At 40.7% G+C, this 20,010-nt stretch overlaps 1 protein-coding gene across 4 annotated transcripts in view; it reads right to left on the bottom strand.

The window, feature by feature from the left end:
- CSE1L (chromosome segregation 1 like) overlaps positions 1–20,010 on the bottom strand; it is a 50,232-nt gene that overhangs the window by 24,064 nt on the left and 6,158 nt on the right. For all 4 annotated transcript variants that reach the window (XM_001166085.7, XM_016938090.4, XM_063803092.1 and 1 more), the window contains exons 2-9: positions 13,877–13,972; positions 9,077–9,219; positions 6,132–6,233; positions 5,915–6,060; positions 5,156–5,246; positions 3,639–3,746; positions 2,164–2,256; positions 12–179 (exon numbers count right to left, since the gene is read on the bottom strand). In XM_001166085.7, the coding sequence (XP_001166085.1) occupies positions 12–179; positions 2,164–2,256; positions 3,639–3,746; positions 5,156–5,246; positions 5,915–6,060; positions 6,132–6,233; positions 9,077–9,219; positions 13,877–13,961 (936 nt within the window). In that variant the 5' untranslated portion in view covers positions 13,962–13,972. The remainder of the gene's footprint in view (positions 1–11; positions 180–2,163; positions 2,257–3,638; positions 3,747–5,155; positions 5,247–5,914; positions 6,061–6,131; positions 6,234–9,076; positions 9,220–13,876; positions 13,973–20,010) is intronic.

Here is a 20,010-nt window from a genome sequence, read left to right as displayed (position 1 = left end):
CATCATCTTACCAGATCATATTTAACCTCTTGACCCGTTGTAACTAGTAAATTCCAGATGGCTGTAACAAAACGAGGCAGGTATCGCTGGAATTCTTCATCGTACTTTTGTGCATAGAGTGCGGCATTATCACAAATCTGGGATTTTAAGAGCTCCAATAAGCCGGCTTCCTCTTCATCCTCACATAAAAGAAAACAAAAACTCCAACATACAACTCTAATGCTAACATAAGTAAGAGGAGTAACTGAAATTCCTGAACTAGACTCTTTATCAATTAAATCCAAATCAAATCAGTTATTGTAAACTACAGCTATGCCACCACCAATCTTTTCACCAAGTCTTTCAAATAAGTTGCTGAATTACAAAATATTTCCATATTAGATTCAAACAGTATATTCTGGCTGAGTGTAGTGGCTCACGCCGGTAATCCCAACCCTCTGGGAGGCTGAGGCTGGAGGATGGCCTGAGGCCAGGAGTGGTTTTTTTTTTTTTTTTTTGAGACGCAGTCTCCCTCTGTTGCCCAGGCTGGAGTGCAGTGGCGCGATCTCAGCTCACTGCAAGCTCCGCCTCCTGGGTTCACGTCATTCTCCTGCCTCAGCCTCCCAAGTAGCTGGGACTACAGGCACCCGCCATCATGCCTGGCTGATTTTTGTATTTTTTTTTTTAGTAGAGACGGGGTTTCACCGTGTTAGCCAGGATGGCCTCGGCCTCCCAAAGTGCTGGGATTATAGGCGTGGGCCACTGCGACCGGCCAAGCCCAGGAGTTTTGAGTCTAGCCTGGGCAACACAGCAAGCCCCCAAAATAAAAAAAATCAGCTGGGCATGGTGGTGCATACCCATAGTCCCTGCTACTTGGGAGGCTGAGGTGGGAGGATCACTTGAGCCCAGGGAGGTCGAAGCTGCAGTAAGTCATGATCATGCCACTGCACTCCAGCCTTGGTGACAGAGTGAGACAAGGGAAGACATCAGAGTAAGAACAAAAACCAAAGCCAAAACCAAAACTCCCTCACACTGATTACTCAAGGCATAAATAGTAGCACAAGGTAGCACATGGTTAACTGGGCAAAAAGGTCCTTGTAAGAATTCCATCCAAAAAATTTCCTTGTGACTTTTGTGTGAAGAAAAGTTTTGTTTTCTGAAGGAGTGTTTTTCCCTCCCATTGGACTGAAATAATTATTTTATGAGAGCTACATCTTTTAAAGTTCCTATTAATATAGTCAAACTCTGAGACAAAATCTGTTGTACAACGATAGTAACAATTTCTTTCTGTACCCCACTCTTAAAACCTGATTTGAATCACCAATTCTAATTTTTAGTTTATTTGGTATTGAAATATTTTTAATATTTTGTCTTTTGTCTCTTCGGAAAGGTGGTCATAAATATATTAACAAATGAGTAGCACAGAATAAGTGTTATATGTTTAAAAGTACACAATATAAAACCCATATCAGAAATATTTACAAATTACAATCTTTTACCATTTTCTCTCTTTCTCGAGCTGTGGATAATTTTTTCTTTTTCTGAGATGAGGTCTCCCTGTCTCCCAGGCTGGAGTGCAGTGGCATGGTCACAGCTCATTGCAGCCTTGCCCTCCTGGGCTCAAGGTCAAGGGATCCTCACAACTAAGCCTTCTGAGTAGCTGTGACCATTAGCATGAGCCAACACATCTGGCTAATTTTATTTTTATTTTTTGTAGTGATGGGGGTCTCCTTACATTGCCAAGGCTGGTCTTGAACTCCTGGGCTCAAGGGATCCTCCCACCTTGGCCGCCCAAAGTGCTGGGATTACAGATGTGAACCACCATGCCTAGCCAGATGATTTTTAAAAAGGGGCTACCATTATAGAGTTTTAAGTTTTCTTAGTATCTTCAATGAAAAATAATTTTATTTCATGAAATATCCACAATGTCACTACTTTAAAGACCTACTTTCAATAATGTAATGAAACAGCCTTATCTGTATAATACGGCTTAAGACAAGCCCATGATAAGAGTAATTCTGTATACTACACACACCAAACATGTAACATCAAATAGAATCAAATATTATTACAGTATTGAAATTTTATCTTTTAACAATGCAAGAGTAAATAGGTTTCCAGACTGTAGACAAATAACTCTTAATGAAAGAAAAAGACCACTCAGGCAACATTTTAAATACTTACATCAGTTTGTAAAAGCTTATTATCCAATGTTAAGAGAGTATGAAAATTATTCATCCAAGTTTCCATATTATCTTCAAAAAATTCAGGGAGATCCTACAGAATAAACACTGACTTGAAACTTTTGATTAAAATATTAAGAACACTACTTTTATAAGTTCCCTTACCACGTGGACAAAACATTTTATACACAGGCTTCACAGCCTGAGCATTACCTATTCTGACAAGAATTCTCTGCTCCAGCTACATCTGGCAGCTGCATAAAGCATTCTGACTTCTGCCTCTGTTTGTATGCTATAAATGATGCCACCTCTAGTTCTCATCCTAATCTAAATCTTCCTTCAAGGTTCAGCTAAGACTATATGAAGACTTTCCTTACAAAGCTCAAGCTCAGTGCATACTAATATATCCCCTTTCTTTTCTGAACTACGTTTATTGTAAGATGACCACCAAGGCAGATAAACTAATTGTCTTTTAGTTACTGATTTCTTGTGGCATAGTACTGCCTTCTTAATGAGGGTACAAGTCCCCTGAGGGTAGATTATGCCTCTTTCCTTGGTCTCCCTGCCAGACAAGTTCTCAAGGGCTTCATTAAACCTGACTTCTCAGAATTCAAAAGGTGTAAGCAAAAATAGTAGTACTCATTTAAGTAAGAACTTCTCAAACTGCTATCCAGCTGAACACTGATGTGGGACATGTCCTTTTGGGCTGTTCATCTCCTATTCTAGCTAAAACAACCCAATTTCCTTTTGGGGAATGCTTTCCCTACCACTATGAGTTTATTCATGTTGTGAAGATAAGTCCAGGTACTGGCTACAAACAATGAATGGGCTAGGCCCTCCTTGCATCGCAGTATAGCAACAATTTGTACCAATTAACACCCCTTTCTTGGTCCTGAATCTTGAATTAACGATTAAGAACAGAAAGAATGATTGGAGGCCACTATCTCAGTAGCAACAGGGTAACTAGGCATTCCCTGCTATAGCCCTGTGGCTATGTTTCCTCTGAAATACTACTAGTTCTTACCCCTTTCAAAGTCTGGTACTTCAAGTCTTTTGTCTCCCTCATATGGCTTCCAATAAAAGTCATTTTGTATAAGCTGGACAGCAACCCCTAACCAAAACATGATTCCCCAAATGTTAATACCCATATAAATGAACGAAAGAGGAAGGCCTCAGAAATCTAGCTTCTTAATGCCACCAGTAAAACAGTGTACAGGGTGACTCTCCAAGAGTGAGTTAGGATGTGGGGTTTTGCTAACCTACTAGATTTAAGAGAATACTGCTTTTTTCCATGAAACATCTCATTAGCATCTGAAAGAACTACTGTAGAACAGAACACTATAGATAAATAGAGTCAGAAAAAACCTTTTCTTTCAGAAAAATCAATGCTGGCAAAAAAGTCTTTATCAAACAGAAAGAAAACTCTATTTAAAATCAAAGAGTAAGAACCAAAAGCAAGAAATCAAGTGAACTTACCTGAAAGTTTAAACTATAGAACAATTTTGAGATCAGGATCAGGGAAGAAAACAGAATCCTCAGGGCAGAGGCATCATTTGCATGGGTACTGCAGAGTTCAATAGTGGCCTTGGAAAGGAATTTAGCAACATGGTTTTAGTGCATCATAAACCCAGCATGCTGATCTTAGTGAAACAGCCTTGCACTAAGCTGAGACTATTCATATTTTACTTATTTATTTTTTTGAGACGGAGTCTTGCTCTGTCGTCCAGGCTGGAGCGCAGTGGCACAATCTCGGCTCGCTGCAAGCTCCACCTCCTGGGTTCACACCATTCTCCTGCCTCAGCCTCCCAAGTAGCTGGGACTATAGGTGCCTGCCACCACGCCCGGATAATTTTGTTTTTGTTTTTTGTATTTTTAGTAGAGACGGCGTTTCACCACGTTAGCCAGGGTGGTCTCGATCTCCTGACCTCGTGATCCGCCCGCCTCGGCCTCTCAAAGTGCTGGGATTACAAGCGTGAGCCACCATGCCCAGCCTTGGCTTTTAAATAATACAGTCACTTAAGAGATTGTGAAAAATAGGTTAAAGTATGTATTTTTGAATTGTTCATAATGGCACTAAAAAGTCCAATGTTAATATTCTGAACTACGTCTTCCCAATCTGTGCATATACAAAAATATATTACACAAAACTATCTTTATATGCTCTTATTAAACAATTCATCTGCCACTTGATATTTAGGTTGTTTCCAATTCTTTATTATTCTAAATGCAATTAACAGGTTTTACTGGCCAGGCCCAGTGGCACAGGCTGTAATCCCAGCGTACTCGGAGAATTGCTTGAACCCGGGAGGCGGAGGTTGCAGTGAGCAAGAACGAAACTCCATCTCAAAAAAAAAGAAAAAAAAGAGAAAAAGCAGCCAGGCATGGTAGTGTGCACCTGTAGTCCCAGCTACTTGGAATGCTGAGGTGGGATAATCACCTGAGCTTGGGTAGTTGAGGCTGCAGTGAGCTATAATCATGCCCCACTGCACTCCAGCCTGGGCAATGAGAGTGAGACCCTGTCTTTAAAAAAGAAAAAAGAAAAAAAGTATATATAGATTTCTTTAAATCTTATAGGATTTTCACAAACACCAAGAACACATTCAGGAAAGTATCCTGTAAACTGTAAAATAATGTATAAATATATAATTAATTAAACTCCAAACATAGTCAAATAAAAATATGTATTTCTTCCTTTAGAGACACATACTTTAAAATACTTGGGTGAAATGATATGATGCTTGGGATTTGCTTTTATAACATTCCTAAGAAAGGGAACAGAGAAAATAAAACGTTGCTAACCATTAAATTTGTGTAATAATAGATGGGAGTTCACTATAGCATCTCTATTTCTGTGTAGGTTTGAAATTTTTCAAAAGAAATGCTCTAAACATTATCTATCAAATAAGCTTTCAAAGCATTCTCTTAACATGTATACAAACATTCAAGCAATTTAAAATATTAATTTAAAAATATCACCAAGATGCATTCCATACCTTAAAAAGATTAGTCAAAGGCAAAGCAAAGGCATCCAGAACAAGCTTAATTTCAGTCCATAACTCGTTTGACTTAAATTCATGACGGTATCTAGAAAATTAAGGTAAAACAGATAAATTTACAAGTTTTTTTTATTTACTCACTTTAGGTCTTCAAGGAGAGATGCTGATTGGACATCTATGAATAGATGGGTTTCCGAAATTCCGAAATTCAAAGGGAATTCTTTTTTTTTTTTTTTTGAGACGGAGTCTCGCTCTATCGCCCAGGCTGGAGTGCAGTGGTTCGATCTCGGCTCACTGCAGCCTCCACCTCCCAGGCTCAAGTGATTCTCCTGTCTCAGCCTCCTGAGTAGCTGGGATGACAGGCACATACCACCACGCCTGGCTAGTTTTTTTTGTATTTTTAGTAGAGACGGGGTTTTACCATGTTGGCCAGGCTGGTCTCAAACTCCTGACCTCAGGTGATCCGCCCACTTTGCCCTCCTAAAGTGCTAGGATTATAGGTGTGAGCCACAATGCCCAGCCAGTTTTCTTTTTAAAGGAATCAAGCAGTTTATCAAGACTAAGTATTTCACAGGTAATAGAGCAATATGAAATAAACATCCTAGTTGAGAAGAAACAAACGCAATACAGAAACTTCTGCTCTCATTCCAAGATGATCAGATTCAAAGGAATGACAAGTCACAAAACCACAACTGTTTACACAAGCAAATAAAACTTTAAAAAGTATTTTAAAAACATGAATCTATGCATCAATACCTTTTAAATAATGAATGTGCTGTACGGAGGACTCCATTAATAACATGGAAATCTCCACTCTGAAAGCGATTCACCATTTCTGTCAGCAAGTCAGGCCATTTCTGTGGAAAATCTTCTCTGCCAATAATGCTAATTGCATCACTTAACTAGGAGAGGAAAAGATTAATTAGATCAGAGCTTTACAGAGGAGCCCATCTAAAAAGCGGAGCGACATTACCTGCTTCTGAATTTGCTCTGGGCTGCTAAGCATCAAGTGCACTATGTTGGCTTTAATGGCCACTCGATCGGCTTCACAAATTTTGTTTGGTTCATCTTCAACCTAAAAGCAAAGCAGTAACTGAGGAAGTAACACAAAATCCACATTCATGTCCACGTGATTTTAGGTAAAACATAACTGTTTTTTTATTTACTAATTTTCTAAGAAAACAAATAGAGGAAGGTTTGGTCTTTCTTCAGTTTCCCTCTACATGAATGGGTCACAGATTCCTTCAATAATCTGATGACAGCATGAATCCTTTTCCCAGAAAAACGTACATTGCCTCCCAAATGCAAATATTTTACATACAAATTAGTGAACTTCCCTTACTCCTTGATGCCAATTAAGAATTTCCATTTTAGACTGGGCGCAGTGGCTCACGCCTATAATCCCAGCACTTTGAGAGGCCAAGGCAGGTGGATCACCTGAGGTCAGGAGTTTGAGACCAGCCTGGCCAACATGGTGAAACCATGTCTCTACTAAACATACAAAAATTAGCCGGACATAGTGGCAGGCACCTATAATCCCAGTTACTCGGGAGGCTGAAGCAGGAGAATTGCTTGAACCCAGGAGGTGGAGGTTGCAGGGAGCCGAGATGGTGCCGCTGCACTCCAGCCTGGGCAACAAGAGTGACTCTGTCTCAAAAAAAAAAAAAAAAAAAAAAAAATTTCCATTTTAGGCCAGGTGCGATGGCTCACTCAAGGTCAGGAGTTTGAGACCAGCCTGGCCAACATGGTGAAACCATTTCTACTAAAAATACAAAATTAGCTGAACATGGTGGTGGGCACCTGTAACACTAACTACTCAGGAGGCTGAGGCAGGACAATCATTTGAACCTGAGAGGCAGAGGCTGCAATGAGCCAAGATCGCACCATTGCATTCCAGCCTGGGTGACAGAGCAAGACTCCGTCTCAAAAAAAAAAAAAAAAAAAAAAAATTTTTTCATTTCATATGTAAACTAATCAGGACACATAATTAAAATCTTTATAGATATATGCTACTTAATCCATACACATCCTCAAAAGCTTCAATTTAACTCTCACTTTAGAACAAAAATCTTTCCAATTTTTTTTATTCTTTTTTTTTTTGAGACTGGGTTTCCATCTGTCACCCAGGCTGGAGGGTAGCAGAAAACCTTGGCTCACTGCAGCCTTCACCGCCCAGACTCAAGACAATCCCTCCCACTGCAGCCTCCCAAGGACCACAGATGCACACCACACATGACCACACCTGGCTAATTTTAAATTTTTTTGTAGAGAAGGGGGGTCTCACTTTGTTGTCCAGGCTGGTCTCCAACTCCTGGCCTCAAGCAATCCTCCCATCTGAGCCTCCTAAAGTGCTGGGATTACAGGTGTGAGCCACCATACCCAGCCCTCTGTGAAAATTTCTTGACCATTACTAGTTAGAATGCATCCTAGATTATATCACCCAAAGAGATTCTGTTAAGTCTCACTAGTTTTACAAATCAAAACAGAGGGAGAGGGCTGGCATGTCTACCAGTAGAGATGGACTTTTAAACATTCTGAGATTTAAAAGACAGTGTCTGGCACTGTTGCCCAAGCTGAAGTGCAGTGGCACCATCTCAGTTCATTGCAACCTCTGCCTCCCAGGCACAAGTGATCCCCTCATCTCAGCCTCCCTAATGGCTGGGACTACAGGCACCACCATATGCCTCGCTAATTTTTGTATTTTTTGGAAAGATGGGATCTCACTTTATTGCCCAAGCTGGTCTTGAATTGCTGAGCTCAAGCAATCCACCCACCTCAGCCTCCCAAAGTGCTGAAATTACAGGCATGGGCCACCAAGCCCGGCCTCTAAGATTTCTTTACCACTCATGGTGATACTTGAGAAATCATACAGGCTTAAAACAATATTTACTCTCTCTTTTATGGAATGAGAAAAAAAGTAAGACTCTAAGATGTTTTTGAGCAGTTTAAAGTTGACTTTTTAGATAAACTGGTAATTTTTGTCAACTGCTAATACTTTGTAACATCATAACTGCTATCACTATAGAAAAGCCTCATCTTTTTCTCTATCATGAGCCAGGGCTTCTCAATCTTAGCATCACTGACATTTTGGCTCAGATAATTCTTTGTTGTGGAAAGCTATCTTGTGCATTGTAGGATGCTTAGCAGCATCTCTGGCCTCTACCCACTAGATTCCAGTAGCAATCCTCCAGCTATGATGTCTCCAAATATACTGCCAAATGTCCCCTGGTGAGCCAAACTGCCCCCAGTTGAGAATCACTGTCCTAAGCTAAGGAAAAAAAATGCCTGTTTCTTAATTTATAATTTACTAATCATTAAACCTGTTATAAAATAGGTTTAATCTCAAAATTAGTATATATATACATATCCCACAAGACATAGGGCAAAATACCTTATCAAAAAGTTGAAATCTAAATTATTTTGCATTCTGCAAATGTTTTATGTATCTGATTTCTTCTCAGCTTTATTTTTCCAACATCAGAAATCACTTCATTTATTCAGACTGTCTTCCCACAATGTCTCTTCAGTAGGCGGTGAGTAAAGCGTAAATTCCAAACATAATGGAGATTAAGACCAAGTCTCACTCCCTAGCAACCCGAGGTATGAAGCTGGACAAATTTATATAAATTCAAATGAAATAACAGAAGCTTTGGAAAAGCGTCCTGTTTAACTTTATCTTTGATCCATATCTGAATCCTTTTTTTTGAGACAAGGTCTCATTCTGTCACTAAAAGGCTAGAGTACAGTGGTGCAATCACAGCTCACTGCAGCCTTGAACTCCTGGACTCAAGTGATCCTTCCGCCTCAGCCTCCAGAGTAGTTGGGACTACAAGCACGTGCCTTATCTTTGAAGAACACTGCTTATATAAACCTTATAAACATACAGGGTATTAAATTATGTATTCACAAAATACTTACAATTCTCCAGTTCCTTTTAATATAGTTTTTGAATGTTACTGAAGCACATACTTTGATAACATTATCCTGGGACTTCTCCAGTAATGTCAAAAGCAACAGTGGATAATTCTGATTTCCTTCAACAGATTCAAGAAATTTCTCAGCTGTAAAAGAATTTTCATGTTAAAAGACTAAGATAAAAATCTTTCCACCTTATATATATATCAAATATATATATATAAATATATCAAAAAAAGAGAAAAGATTAGGTTATTTGTGGGTCTACAGGGCCTCACTTTTCTTATCTATTAAGTGGATTATATATGTTACATTAAACTTAAATAATGCTTCAGTTTTCAAATAACTTTACCATCAATTAACTCACATGATTCTCACAAACCTATACAGTGGCCTAATTGGATGATCATCTCATCTGCAAGAGAAGCTGCTTCCCAGACAGATTAAGTGACTTCAAGACTTCATATACCCAGGTCTTATTTCAGAAAGGAGTATTATTAGTACTATTAGTAGTAATATTTCTTTTATAGGCTAGTGATGAAGAGCAAATGAGTCAATTCATCCTAATATATTATTATTAGCCATATGGGTCCAATGATTTACATATATATTATATATGTAAAATTATAAAATTTCATTTAGTTGTCACTATTGCCCAGAAAAGTAGATAGCATTTAAAAAACCAAGGCACTAAGGTTAAGTAACTTGTTCAAGATCACACAGCTAGGCTTCACTACTGAAAGTTTTAGTGCAGTCCTTATTTTACCTTACCAGCCCTAAGCTTTCTTGTCGAACTAAAAAAAAACCTAAAAACTTCTTAATACCAGCAATGAATTTATCCAAAAAATTTACCAATATATTTTCAACCCAGATTACATTCTGGGATAAATTTCCTAGGTTAATGATCACATGTGATGGCAGTACAGTATTTCTCTTAATTTTTTTCTACCTTTGGCTTCATAGGGAAACACCCAATATTCCAATATTTTTTGAAAAATTAATTTCATGTATCATTTAACACCTTCCCTCTTTCTGATTGAGTCCCAAGAGTTTCACTGATATTTTCAAACTCTCCTTGCTTTGTGCTTATCATGTCTTTCTTGAAGGATGAGGACTGTTAAACTGAAAAATGTTTTTCAGGAGGGGACATACTATGGTTTTATATGAGTACAGAACAATTTGTTTCCTCCACTTAGTAGCCAGCATTTTGTACAGGGCAACACACTACATCCATGATTTGAGGAAAAGCCCATATAAATTGCCAAGTCTCTTTCCTAAATTGTAATCAATATCCAGGAAGTGAGTTTGAGTCTGTTCCTTTCTGTGTTCATTTCTTTCAACTTATCACAATATTCACATGCATATGTTTCTGCGCACTCAAGGAGTCTCAAAAGGTCTAGTTGAGTCAGTCTAGTCAGTCAGTCTCGATCCCTGAGAAATGCTATGTTCCTAACTTCCCAGAAATACCAGATTATTTTTATACTCTGTCCTGAATACATAAAGCAACAGAACTCTTGCCTCACACATTATTAAAAAAAAAATAATTGGCCGGGTGCGGTGGCTCACACCTGTAATCCCAGCACTATGGGAGGCCGAGACGAGTGGATCACAAGGTCAGGAGATCGAGACCATCCTGGCTAACCTGGTGAAACACCCGTCTCTACTAAAAATACAAAAAATTAGCCGGGTGTGGTGGCGGGCGCCTGTAGTCCCAGCTACTCGGGAGGCTGAGGCACAACAATGGGGTGAACCCGGGAGGTGGAGCTTGCAGTGAGCCAAGATGGCCCCACTGCACTCCAGCCTGGGCAAGAGTGAGACTCCGTCTCAAAAATAAATAAATAAATAAATAAATAATAATAATAATAATAATAATAATTTTTCCACCGGGCACGGTGGCTCACGCCTGTAATCCCAGCACTTTGGGAGGCTGAGGCGGCTGGATCACGAGGTCAGGAGATGGAGACCATCCTGGCTAACACGGTGAAACCCTGTCTCTACTAAAAATACAAATAATTAGGTAGGCATGGTGGTGGGCGCCTGTAGTCCCAGCTACTCAGGAGGCTGAGGCAGGAGAATGGCGTGGACCCGGGAGGCGGAGCTTGCAGTAAGCCAAGATGGCGCCACTGCACTCTAGCCTGGGCGACAGAGGGAGACTCCGTCTCCAAAAAAAAAAAAAAAAAAAAAAAATTTTTAATAGTGTTGGCAACAGCTTTCTTTGAAAGTCTAAGAAGATTAAAGATTAGAGCCATTAACTTCCCTTTATCCAGGAACACATTATTTCTTTATACACTAATAAACTAATTTTCCCTCTCAAAAATCACAAAGACTTTTCTAGAAGAGGATAGATGCATTAACATGTTCATGATTCTAGTCATCATACATAATATATAACACACATTCTCTTCCTCATGGAACCCTTCCAACATCCTCTATGAGCATGCACATTGGTAAGTTTTGAAGAAACAGGTCAAGAGCATTTTAATATGGCCCATATCAAGGATCAATAACTGACTGCTCACAAGATATATCTGGCCCAGAAGTAGTTTGGCTTGCACTGTATTTCAATTTTTTTTTTTTTTTGAGACAAAGTCTCACTCTGTCACCTAGGCTGGAGTGCAGTTGGGCGATCTTGGCTCACTGGAACCTCCACCTCCCGGGTTCAAGTGATTCTTGCACCTCAGCCTCCCAAGTAGCTGGGGTTACAGGCGCATGCTACCATGCCTGGCTAATTTTTGTATTTTTAGTAAAGACAGGGTTTCACCATGTTGGCCAGGCTGGTCTCAAACTCCTGACCTCAGGTGATCAGCCCTCCTGGGCTTACCAAAGTGCTGGGATTACAGGCGTGAGCAAATGTGCCTGTCCAATTTTTTTTTTTCTTTTGAGACGGAGTCTTGCTCTGTCACCAGGCTGGAGTGCAGTGGCCTCGGTTAACTGCAACCTCCGCTTCCTGGGTTCAAGCAATTCTCCTGCCTCAGCCTCCCAAGTAGCTGGGACTACAGCCGTGCACCACCACGCCCAGCTAATTTTTGTATTTTTAGTAGAGACAGGGTTTCACCACATTGGCCAGGATGGTCTAGATCTCTTGACCTCATGATCCACCTGCCTTGGCTTCCCAAAATGCTGGGATTACAAGCGTGAGCAAATGCACCTGGCTTTTTTTTTTTTTTTTTTTTTTAAAGACAAGATTTCCCTCTGTCACCCAGGCTAGAGTGCACTGACATGATCATAACTCACTGCAGCTCCGACCTCTTGGGTATAAGTGAAGCTTTTGTCTCAGCCTCCCCAGTTGCTAGGAATACAGGCACACATCACCACACTTGGCTAATTTTTAAATTTTTTGTAGAGACAGGATCTTGCTATGTTGCCCAGGCTGGTCTCGAACTCCTGGACTCAAGGGATCTTCCTGCCTTGGGCTCCCAAATTACTGGGATTAAAGGCGTGACCACCAACCCTGGCTGTGTTTCAAAATATTTTTTTTTTGGGGGACTACGTCTCGCTCTGTCACCCAGGCTGGAGTGCAGTGGCGCAATCTCAACTTACTGCAACCTCCACCTCCCAGGTTCAAGCAATTCTCCTGCCTCAGCCTCTTGAGCAGCTGGGACTACAGGTGTGTGCCACCACGCCCGGCTAAGTTTTTGTATTTTTTAGTAGGGAAGGGGTTTCACCATATTAGCCACGATGGTCTCGATCTCCTGCCCTCGTGATCTGCCCACCTCGGCCTCCCAAAGTGCTGGGATTACAAGCGTGAGCCACCGCGCCCGGCCCCAAAATCTTTTGAAGTTACTTGCTAACATTTAAAAATGAGGGCACTTCATATAAATATCCTTATTTTTCAAGCAAAACTGGAAATCTGATCTTGCAAAACTAGTCTGAATCCCCAAAATTAGCTAGTTCCAAAAAGTACTTGCCACTTAATCAGGACATGTATTCTCCTGATATTACCAGTCTCCACTTGGCCTATCTCCCTCATTTAACTTAACATCTGAGTCCTGTGAACACCTGAGTTCAGAATTTTAATTCTAAGTTTTTAATGGAATCTGGTCAGATTCAGGAAGGAAAAAAAAAGCTCTAGGTCTTAAAATAGATTAGTTAAATCAAACCCAATAGAAAATTAAGAGACAGTAACTGATTACTTGGCTTCATTCACTTAATCACTTTTTAGGCAATTACTCTCCTTTCTATGCCCTAATTATTTTATCTCTAAAGCAGGCTTTTTTTTTTGAGACGGAGTCTTGCTCTGTCGCCCAGGCTGGAGTGCAGTGGCGCAATCTCGGCTCACTGCAAGCTCTGCCTCCGGGGTTCACGCCATTCTCCTGACTAAGCCTCCTGAGTAGCTGGGACCACAGGCACCCGCCACCACGCCCGGCTAATTTTTTGTACTTTTAGTAGAGACGGGGTTTCACCGTGTTAGCCAGGATGGTCTCCATCTCCTGACCTCGTGATCCGCCTGCCTCGGCCTCCCAAAGTGCTGGGATTACAGGTGTGAGCCACCGCATCCGGCCTAAAGCAGGCATGTTTTAAGTGGGTATTTTGGAAAAGGTCAAAGACAAAGCATTCTAAACATGTCAGTACTTTTTATCCGAAAACTAGTACTTTTTAATCCCAGAAGATGCCAAATAAAAGCTATTTTACTCAAAAAAGAAACAACACACCATGGTATAGCAGCTGTAACACTTATAAACGATGCTTGAGAACCCAAGTATGAATTTTTTAAAATATATTTATAAGGAGGCAGATAATACATAGGTTTCTCTCACCTGTCCTGAAGGAATTAATCAACCAAAAAACGTTTATTTTCTTTACCTGGACGTCGGATGGCAGGATCAGGATCAAGTGTTTTCTTTAAATATTCTGTTAGTGTTTGCAGATTTGCATCGCTGAGTTCCATTGCTATAGGATCTAAAATATAAAATAAGGTTTGGATAACTGGTCACTTACGGAAAAAGTGATTTACATTTAAAAAAATCCGTTTATATTATGGGTTATTCTCTCTGAAAGTCATCCATCTGTTGTTTTTTATATGGGCAGTAAACCAGACTCTGAGACAAGAGTCCAGCAAATGAGATGTGCCTTTTTCCCCAAAAACAATAGTGAGACAATTTTGTGATAAGGGAGATGAAAAAAAATCCCAAAATTTCAAAAAGATAGTCATAGAAAAAAAAGCTGAAGGACTGCTCGAAGTCACCAAGAAGTTTATATGATTTAATGCTATGGGAAAGGGCTAATAAAGGTTAAGAAAAAAAAATCACTGGAGGAACTTATTAAAGAAGCCCCATAAGGAGCCCGGGCAGTGGCTCAGGCCTGTAAATCCCAACACTTTGGGAGGCTGAGGTGGGTGGACTGCTTGAGCTCAGGAGTTAAGAGACCAGCCTGTCAACAGGGTGAGACCCCATCTCTACCAAAACTACAAAAAAATTGAAGCCAGGCATGGTGGCTCATGCCTGTAATCCCAGCACTTTGGGAGGCTGAGGCAGGCGGATCACCTGAGGTCAAGAATTTGAGACCAGCCTGGTCAACATGGTAAAATCCCGTCTCTACTAAAAACACAAAAATTAGCTGGACATGGTGGCAGGAGCCTGTAATCTCAGCTACTTGGGAGGCTGAGGCAGGAGAATCGCTTGAACCCGGAGGCAAAGGTTTCAGTGAGCTGAGATCGCACCATAGCACTGCAGCCTGGGCCATAAGAGCAAAACTCCGTCTCAAAACAAACCAACCAACCAACCCAAAAAATTAGCCAGGCATGGTAGTGGGTGCCTTCAGTCCCAGCTACTCGGAAGGCTGAGGTGGGAAGATGTCTTGAGCCTGGGGGCAGAGGTTGCAGTGAGCTGAGATGGTGCCACTGCACTCCAACTTGGGTGACGGAGCAAGACCTGTCTTTAAAAAAAAAAAAAAAAAAAAAAAAAGGCCCCACAATGAGAAATTAAAATTTTAAACAGCAAATAAATATCCCACATAAAGTTCTGAGATTAAAGAAACAAGAAATTCCTTCATGTACAACATGTAATCGCAAATACTACAAAGTGCTAAGAATTTGCATCTAGGGAGATAAATTCTAGAGTTCAGAAGATGACAGCTAAGATTATATGATTCTAGAAGTTTTCATATTTAAAGCTTAAACAAAACTAAATCACATAATATGCTTATAACTGACCAAAAAACTTCACATCTAACAGATGACAAACTAAAAAAAAAATTTTGTAGAGACAGGGTCTCACAATGTTGCCCAAGCTGGTCTCAAACTCCTGGACTCAAGTGATCCTCCTGCCTTGGCCTCCCAGTGTGCTAGGATTACAGGCGTGAGCCACCGTGCCCAGCCCACAAATTTTAAGCTAACTAAATGGCCTACGTCGATTTAACTAGTAACAACATAGGCTAAGAAATACACAGTTCAAGAGATTTATTGTACAACAAGGTGACTATAATAATGTACACTTGAAAATTACTGGGTATATTTTAAGTGCTTTCACCACACACACACACACACACACACACACACACACACAGCATGTGAAGTAATATGTTAATTAGCTTGATTTAGCCATTATACAATGTATACATATTTCAAAACATGCATACCACAAATATATACAATTTTGTCCATTAAAAATGGGAAAAAAAAAGGAGTCTGAACCCACTCAATTAAAAGGAAAATGAAAAAAAAAAACACACAGAAACAGCACATACACAGAGTACAAGTGTCAGATGTGCATGATTACCAACAGATCACAAATCCTGGGAATCTTATCAATTGAGCTTTATGGTCTCCAACTTGTTGGTGAGATGATAAAATTAGGTGCAAACTGAGGGAACTTTTTGGGGGTGACAGAGTGTTCTAAAATTGGACTGTGGTGACACATGCATAATCTACATAAATTTACTAACATTTCCCAAACAGTTCACTTAAAATGGATAAATCTTATAGTATGTAAATTGTACTTCAATAAAGCTATTTTAGGCCGGGCGCGGTTGCTCACGCCTGTAATCCCAGCACTTTGGGAGGCTGAGGGGGGTGGATCACCTGAGGTCAGGAGTTTGAGACCAGCCTGGCCAGCATGGTGAATCCTGTCTCTACTAAAAATACAAAATCAGCCGGGCATGGTGGCATGCACCTGTAATCCCAGTTACTTGGGTGGCTGAGGCAGGAGAATCGCTTGAACCTGGAGGCAGAAGCTGCAGTGAACCAAGATTGTGCCACTGCATTCCAGCCTCAGAAAGAGTGAGACTTTGTCTCCAAAAAAAAAAAAAAAAAGCGATTTTAGAAAACTCCACTTATGCTTAGATTCCATTAGGCAGCTTTTAGATATATAGCCACATGTAGATGGGAAAGTGGAGCCCTTTCAGGGAAATCATGCACCAAATTAACCAGAGGCTTCTATGAAAAAGAAGAAAAAAACTAAACACACAATTTTTGTAAAATGTAAAAAAGGTCAGTGGAAAAAGTTCAAGGATATCATAATTCAAATTATGCAAAAAAACTTCACATATAGAAGAAAACAAAAAACACACTCCAAAATGTAGAACAGTGATAACATCTAGGTGATAGATATAAGGAGAGTTTTATTCTCTTCATACTTTTCTAATCTTACAATCACATATCTCATACATTTACAGTAAGGAATTTAAAAATTTTTATTATTTTTTCAGACAGAGTCTTGCTCTGTGGCCCAGGTTGGACTGCAGGGGCATGATCATAGCTCACCACAGCCTCAACCTCCAGGGCTCAAGCCCCAACCTCCCACCTCAGCCTCTTGAGTAGCTGGGACTACAGGCGCAATCAACCATGCCTGGCTAATTTTTGTATTTTTTGTAGAGATGGGGTTTCACCATATTGCGCAGGCTGGTCTTGAACTCCTGACCTCAAGCAATTTTCCTGCCTCGGCATCCCAAAACACTGGGATTACAGGCATGAGCCACCATACCGGGACCCATTTATTTTTAAAATGCCTATGACAATATGCAATCAAGTTCCTGTCCTAGAAGGAGCTTCTATAATAGTTCAGAAGACAAGACACAACTGAAATGCCAAGTACAGGCCTATATACCCTTTACTAAAGTGATGAAATCCAAAAATAAAAAAACTTAAAAGTTTGTTTTTTAACAAGTATGTGGCAAACTCACTTGGCAGCAAAACCAGCCTGAACTGCCTGAGGCTATCAACATAGATTTATCTCACTTAGTATGCAAATTTGTTTCACTAAAGAAATATCAATACGTTTGATTACAGGGTGCTACCCCAAGCCCCACTGGGGATGTTGTATAATCCACAGTACATGCATCCAAAAAAAATCCCAAATTCTGAAACATTTGTCCTCTGAAGTGCCAAATGAATCACAAAGACAGCACCTTAAACGTTAGAAAGTTAAGAAGGGAGTCACGGGGTTATGTGGCCATCCAAGAGTTTCCCAGAGCCTGAGCCTTGAGCTGAACCTTGAAAAATATGTGTATCTGAATAGGCAAAGTAGGATGAGGGCGCATCTGCCAAAATGAATTGTGAGAGCAAAGTAACAGAGATGGGAAGAGAGAATAGTGGGCTAGGAGATCAAGACCAGATCATATAGGTTCCTCCATACTTGGCTGAAGAGTGCCATGATTTAATGTATGGGGAAGTCATGAAGGTTTTCTTAAGTGGGTAAAAATGTAATGAAAGTGGAGTAGAGGACCTTTGGGCTGGTAATGGTTTGCAGAATGGGGGAAGTGTCCCATGTATGAACCAGGCACACGATGCTAGATGTTTTCATAGGCTTCATATCATTTATCCCACACAATGATTTTACACACAAAGAAGGGCACTCAGGTTGACATATATTAACCATATATGGTTAATAAATAAAGATCAGATTTAAATCAGTCCAACTCCGTAGGTCTACCCTCTTTCTATTACCCAAGGCTGCCTCTTAGGTGGAAATGACAGACGGCTGACCAAGAGTGAAAGCACTCACAACACAATAGAAAGGCTGATGTGAAAAGAGGGCAGCCAGAGGACAACCGAGCGGTGGGGAGCCAGAAAATAAGAAAATATTATCTAATGCTGGGCTTATGCAGGGCACTCCCCAACAGCCAGAAACCCCAACCTTCTAAAGAGAATTATCTGTATTCTACATGCTGCAGTCCTTCCCCTTAATTAGAAAATGTGTTTATCACAGGAAGCTAATGTTCTGACTGAGTAGATCCCACCACCTACCTAATCACTCCCTCTAATCCAGGTGTTCCACTCTATAGGTGTGAAAATCAAGTCCCATTAAACCACACATACAATCTATTGAGAGGCTATACCCTTTATGGTTTTTTATATCACAAGTTTGGAAAATGCTACACATTATATCCTGCCCCACTTTGGAGATTCACAATACAAAGCACCTTAAACTCACAAAGTTACTGGTTTACATCAATTAATCCAGAGTCTCCACTGGTGGGAGGCTGAGGCAGACGATCGCTTGAGCCCAGGAGTTCAAGACCTGCCTGGGCAACATGGCAAAACCCCATCTCTACTAAAATTACAAAAAATTAGCCGGGCGTGGTGGTGTGGCCCTGTAGTCCTAGCTACTTGGGAGGCTAAGGTGGGAGGATTGCCCAGTCTCTCCCATTATTTGGCTATAGAACCCCTTTTCAATAGAACACACTTTGGAAAGCAATGATTTAATCCATTTATTTTCCTATTCCTTTTTTCAGTATTGAAATGGTGGATCGGTTATGAAATCATGAAAGTTTGGGCCAGGTGTGGTGGCTCACACCTATAATCCCAGCACTCTGGGAGGCTGAGAGGGGCAGATCACCTGAGGTAAAGAGTTTGAGACCAGCCTGGCCAACATGGTGAAACCCCGTCTCTACTAAAAATTAGCCGTGCATGGTAGCACATGCCTGTAATCCCAGCTACTTGGGAGGCTGAGGCAGGAGAATTGCTTGAACCTGGGAGGCAGAGGTTGCAATGAGGTGAGATTGCGCCATTGCACTCCAGCCTGGGCAACAAGAGAGAAACGCAGTCTCAAAAAAAAAAAAAAAAGTTAGTTTGCTGTGGTCAAGTTAAATCATTAACATCAGTGTATCTGAGTTAAAGGAAATTGGCCTTTCTTTGCCATATGCAAATTTATTCTACCTTTGGGGATTCATGCAAGGCAGATTGTTAGAAACTTGGGTGGGGAGGGTGCAGGGGGAGATTTACAGATCTATTTTGTCTTTAAAAAAAAAAAAAAAGAGAGAGAGATAGGGGGTCTCACTGTATTGTCCAGATTGGATTCTAACTCCTGAGCTCAAACAATCCTCCTGCCTCAGCCTCTGGAATAGCTGGGACTACAGGCATATGCCACCACACAGGGCTTATTTTCTTGATTTTTAAAAATACACTTCTTAATAAATCTGCATTTCACTTTCTTCATTATGTTTCTCTAGCATTTGTATATTTCTCAACTAAAACTCCTTAGATTCCTCATAATTACTTGTCTTAAACACCCAAACTCCTGGCCAGGTGCAGTGGCTGCCACCTGTTAGCCCAGCATTTTGGGAGGCCAAGGCAGGTGGATTGCTTCAGCCGGCTTCAGACCAGCCTGGGCTAACACAGCAAGACCCTGTCTCTACTAAATATACAAAAAATTAGCCAGGTGTGGTGGCACACACCTGTAGATCCAGCAAATTGAGACTGCTGTGAGTTGTGATCAGGCCACTGCACTACAGACTGGGCAATGGGAGTGAGACCTTATCTCCAAAACCACCACCACCACCAAATCCCTTACCACAGCAGGGTCTAAGCAATCTGGTATCTACTGACCTCATCTCCTACCTCCTCCTGGCTCTTGCTACATTCCAGGCACAAAAGCCTTCTGTTCTACAAACTGGCCACAAGAGTTCTCCCTGACCATAATAATGCTCATCCTCTAATTTGATAATGGACACCATTCACTCAGCCCACTGTCAACTCTTCAAAAAGGCCTTCTACGATTACC

Source organism: Pan troglodytes, chromosome 21, assembly GCF_028858775.2.
Source record: "Pan troglodytes isolate AG18354 chromosome 21, NHGRI_mPanTro3-v2.0_pri, whole genome shotgun sequence".
In the NCBI taxonomy this organism is placed as follows: Eukaryota; Metazoa; Chordata; class Mammalia; order Primates; family Hominidae; genus Pan; species Pan troglodytes.
Note: the sequence above shows the minus strand (reverse complement) of the source record. Positions and strands in the feature narration are given on the sequence as shown.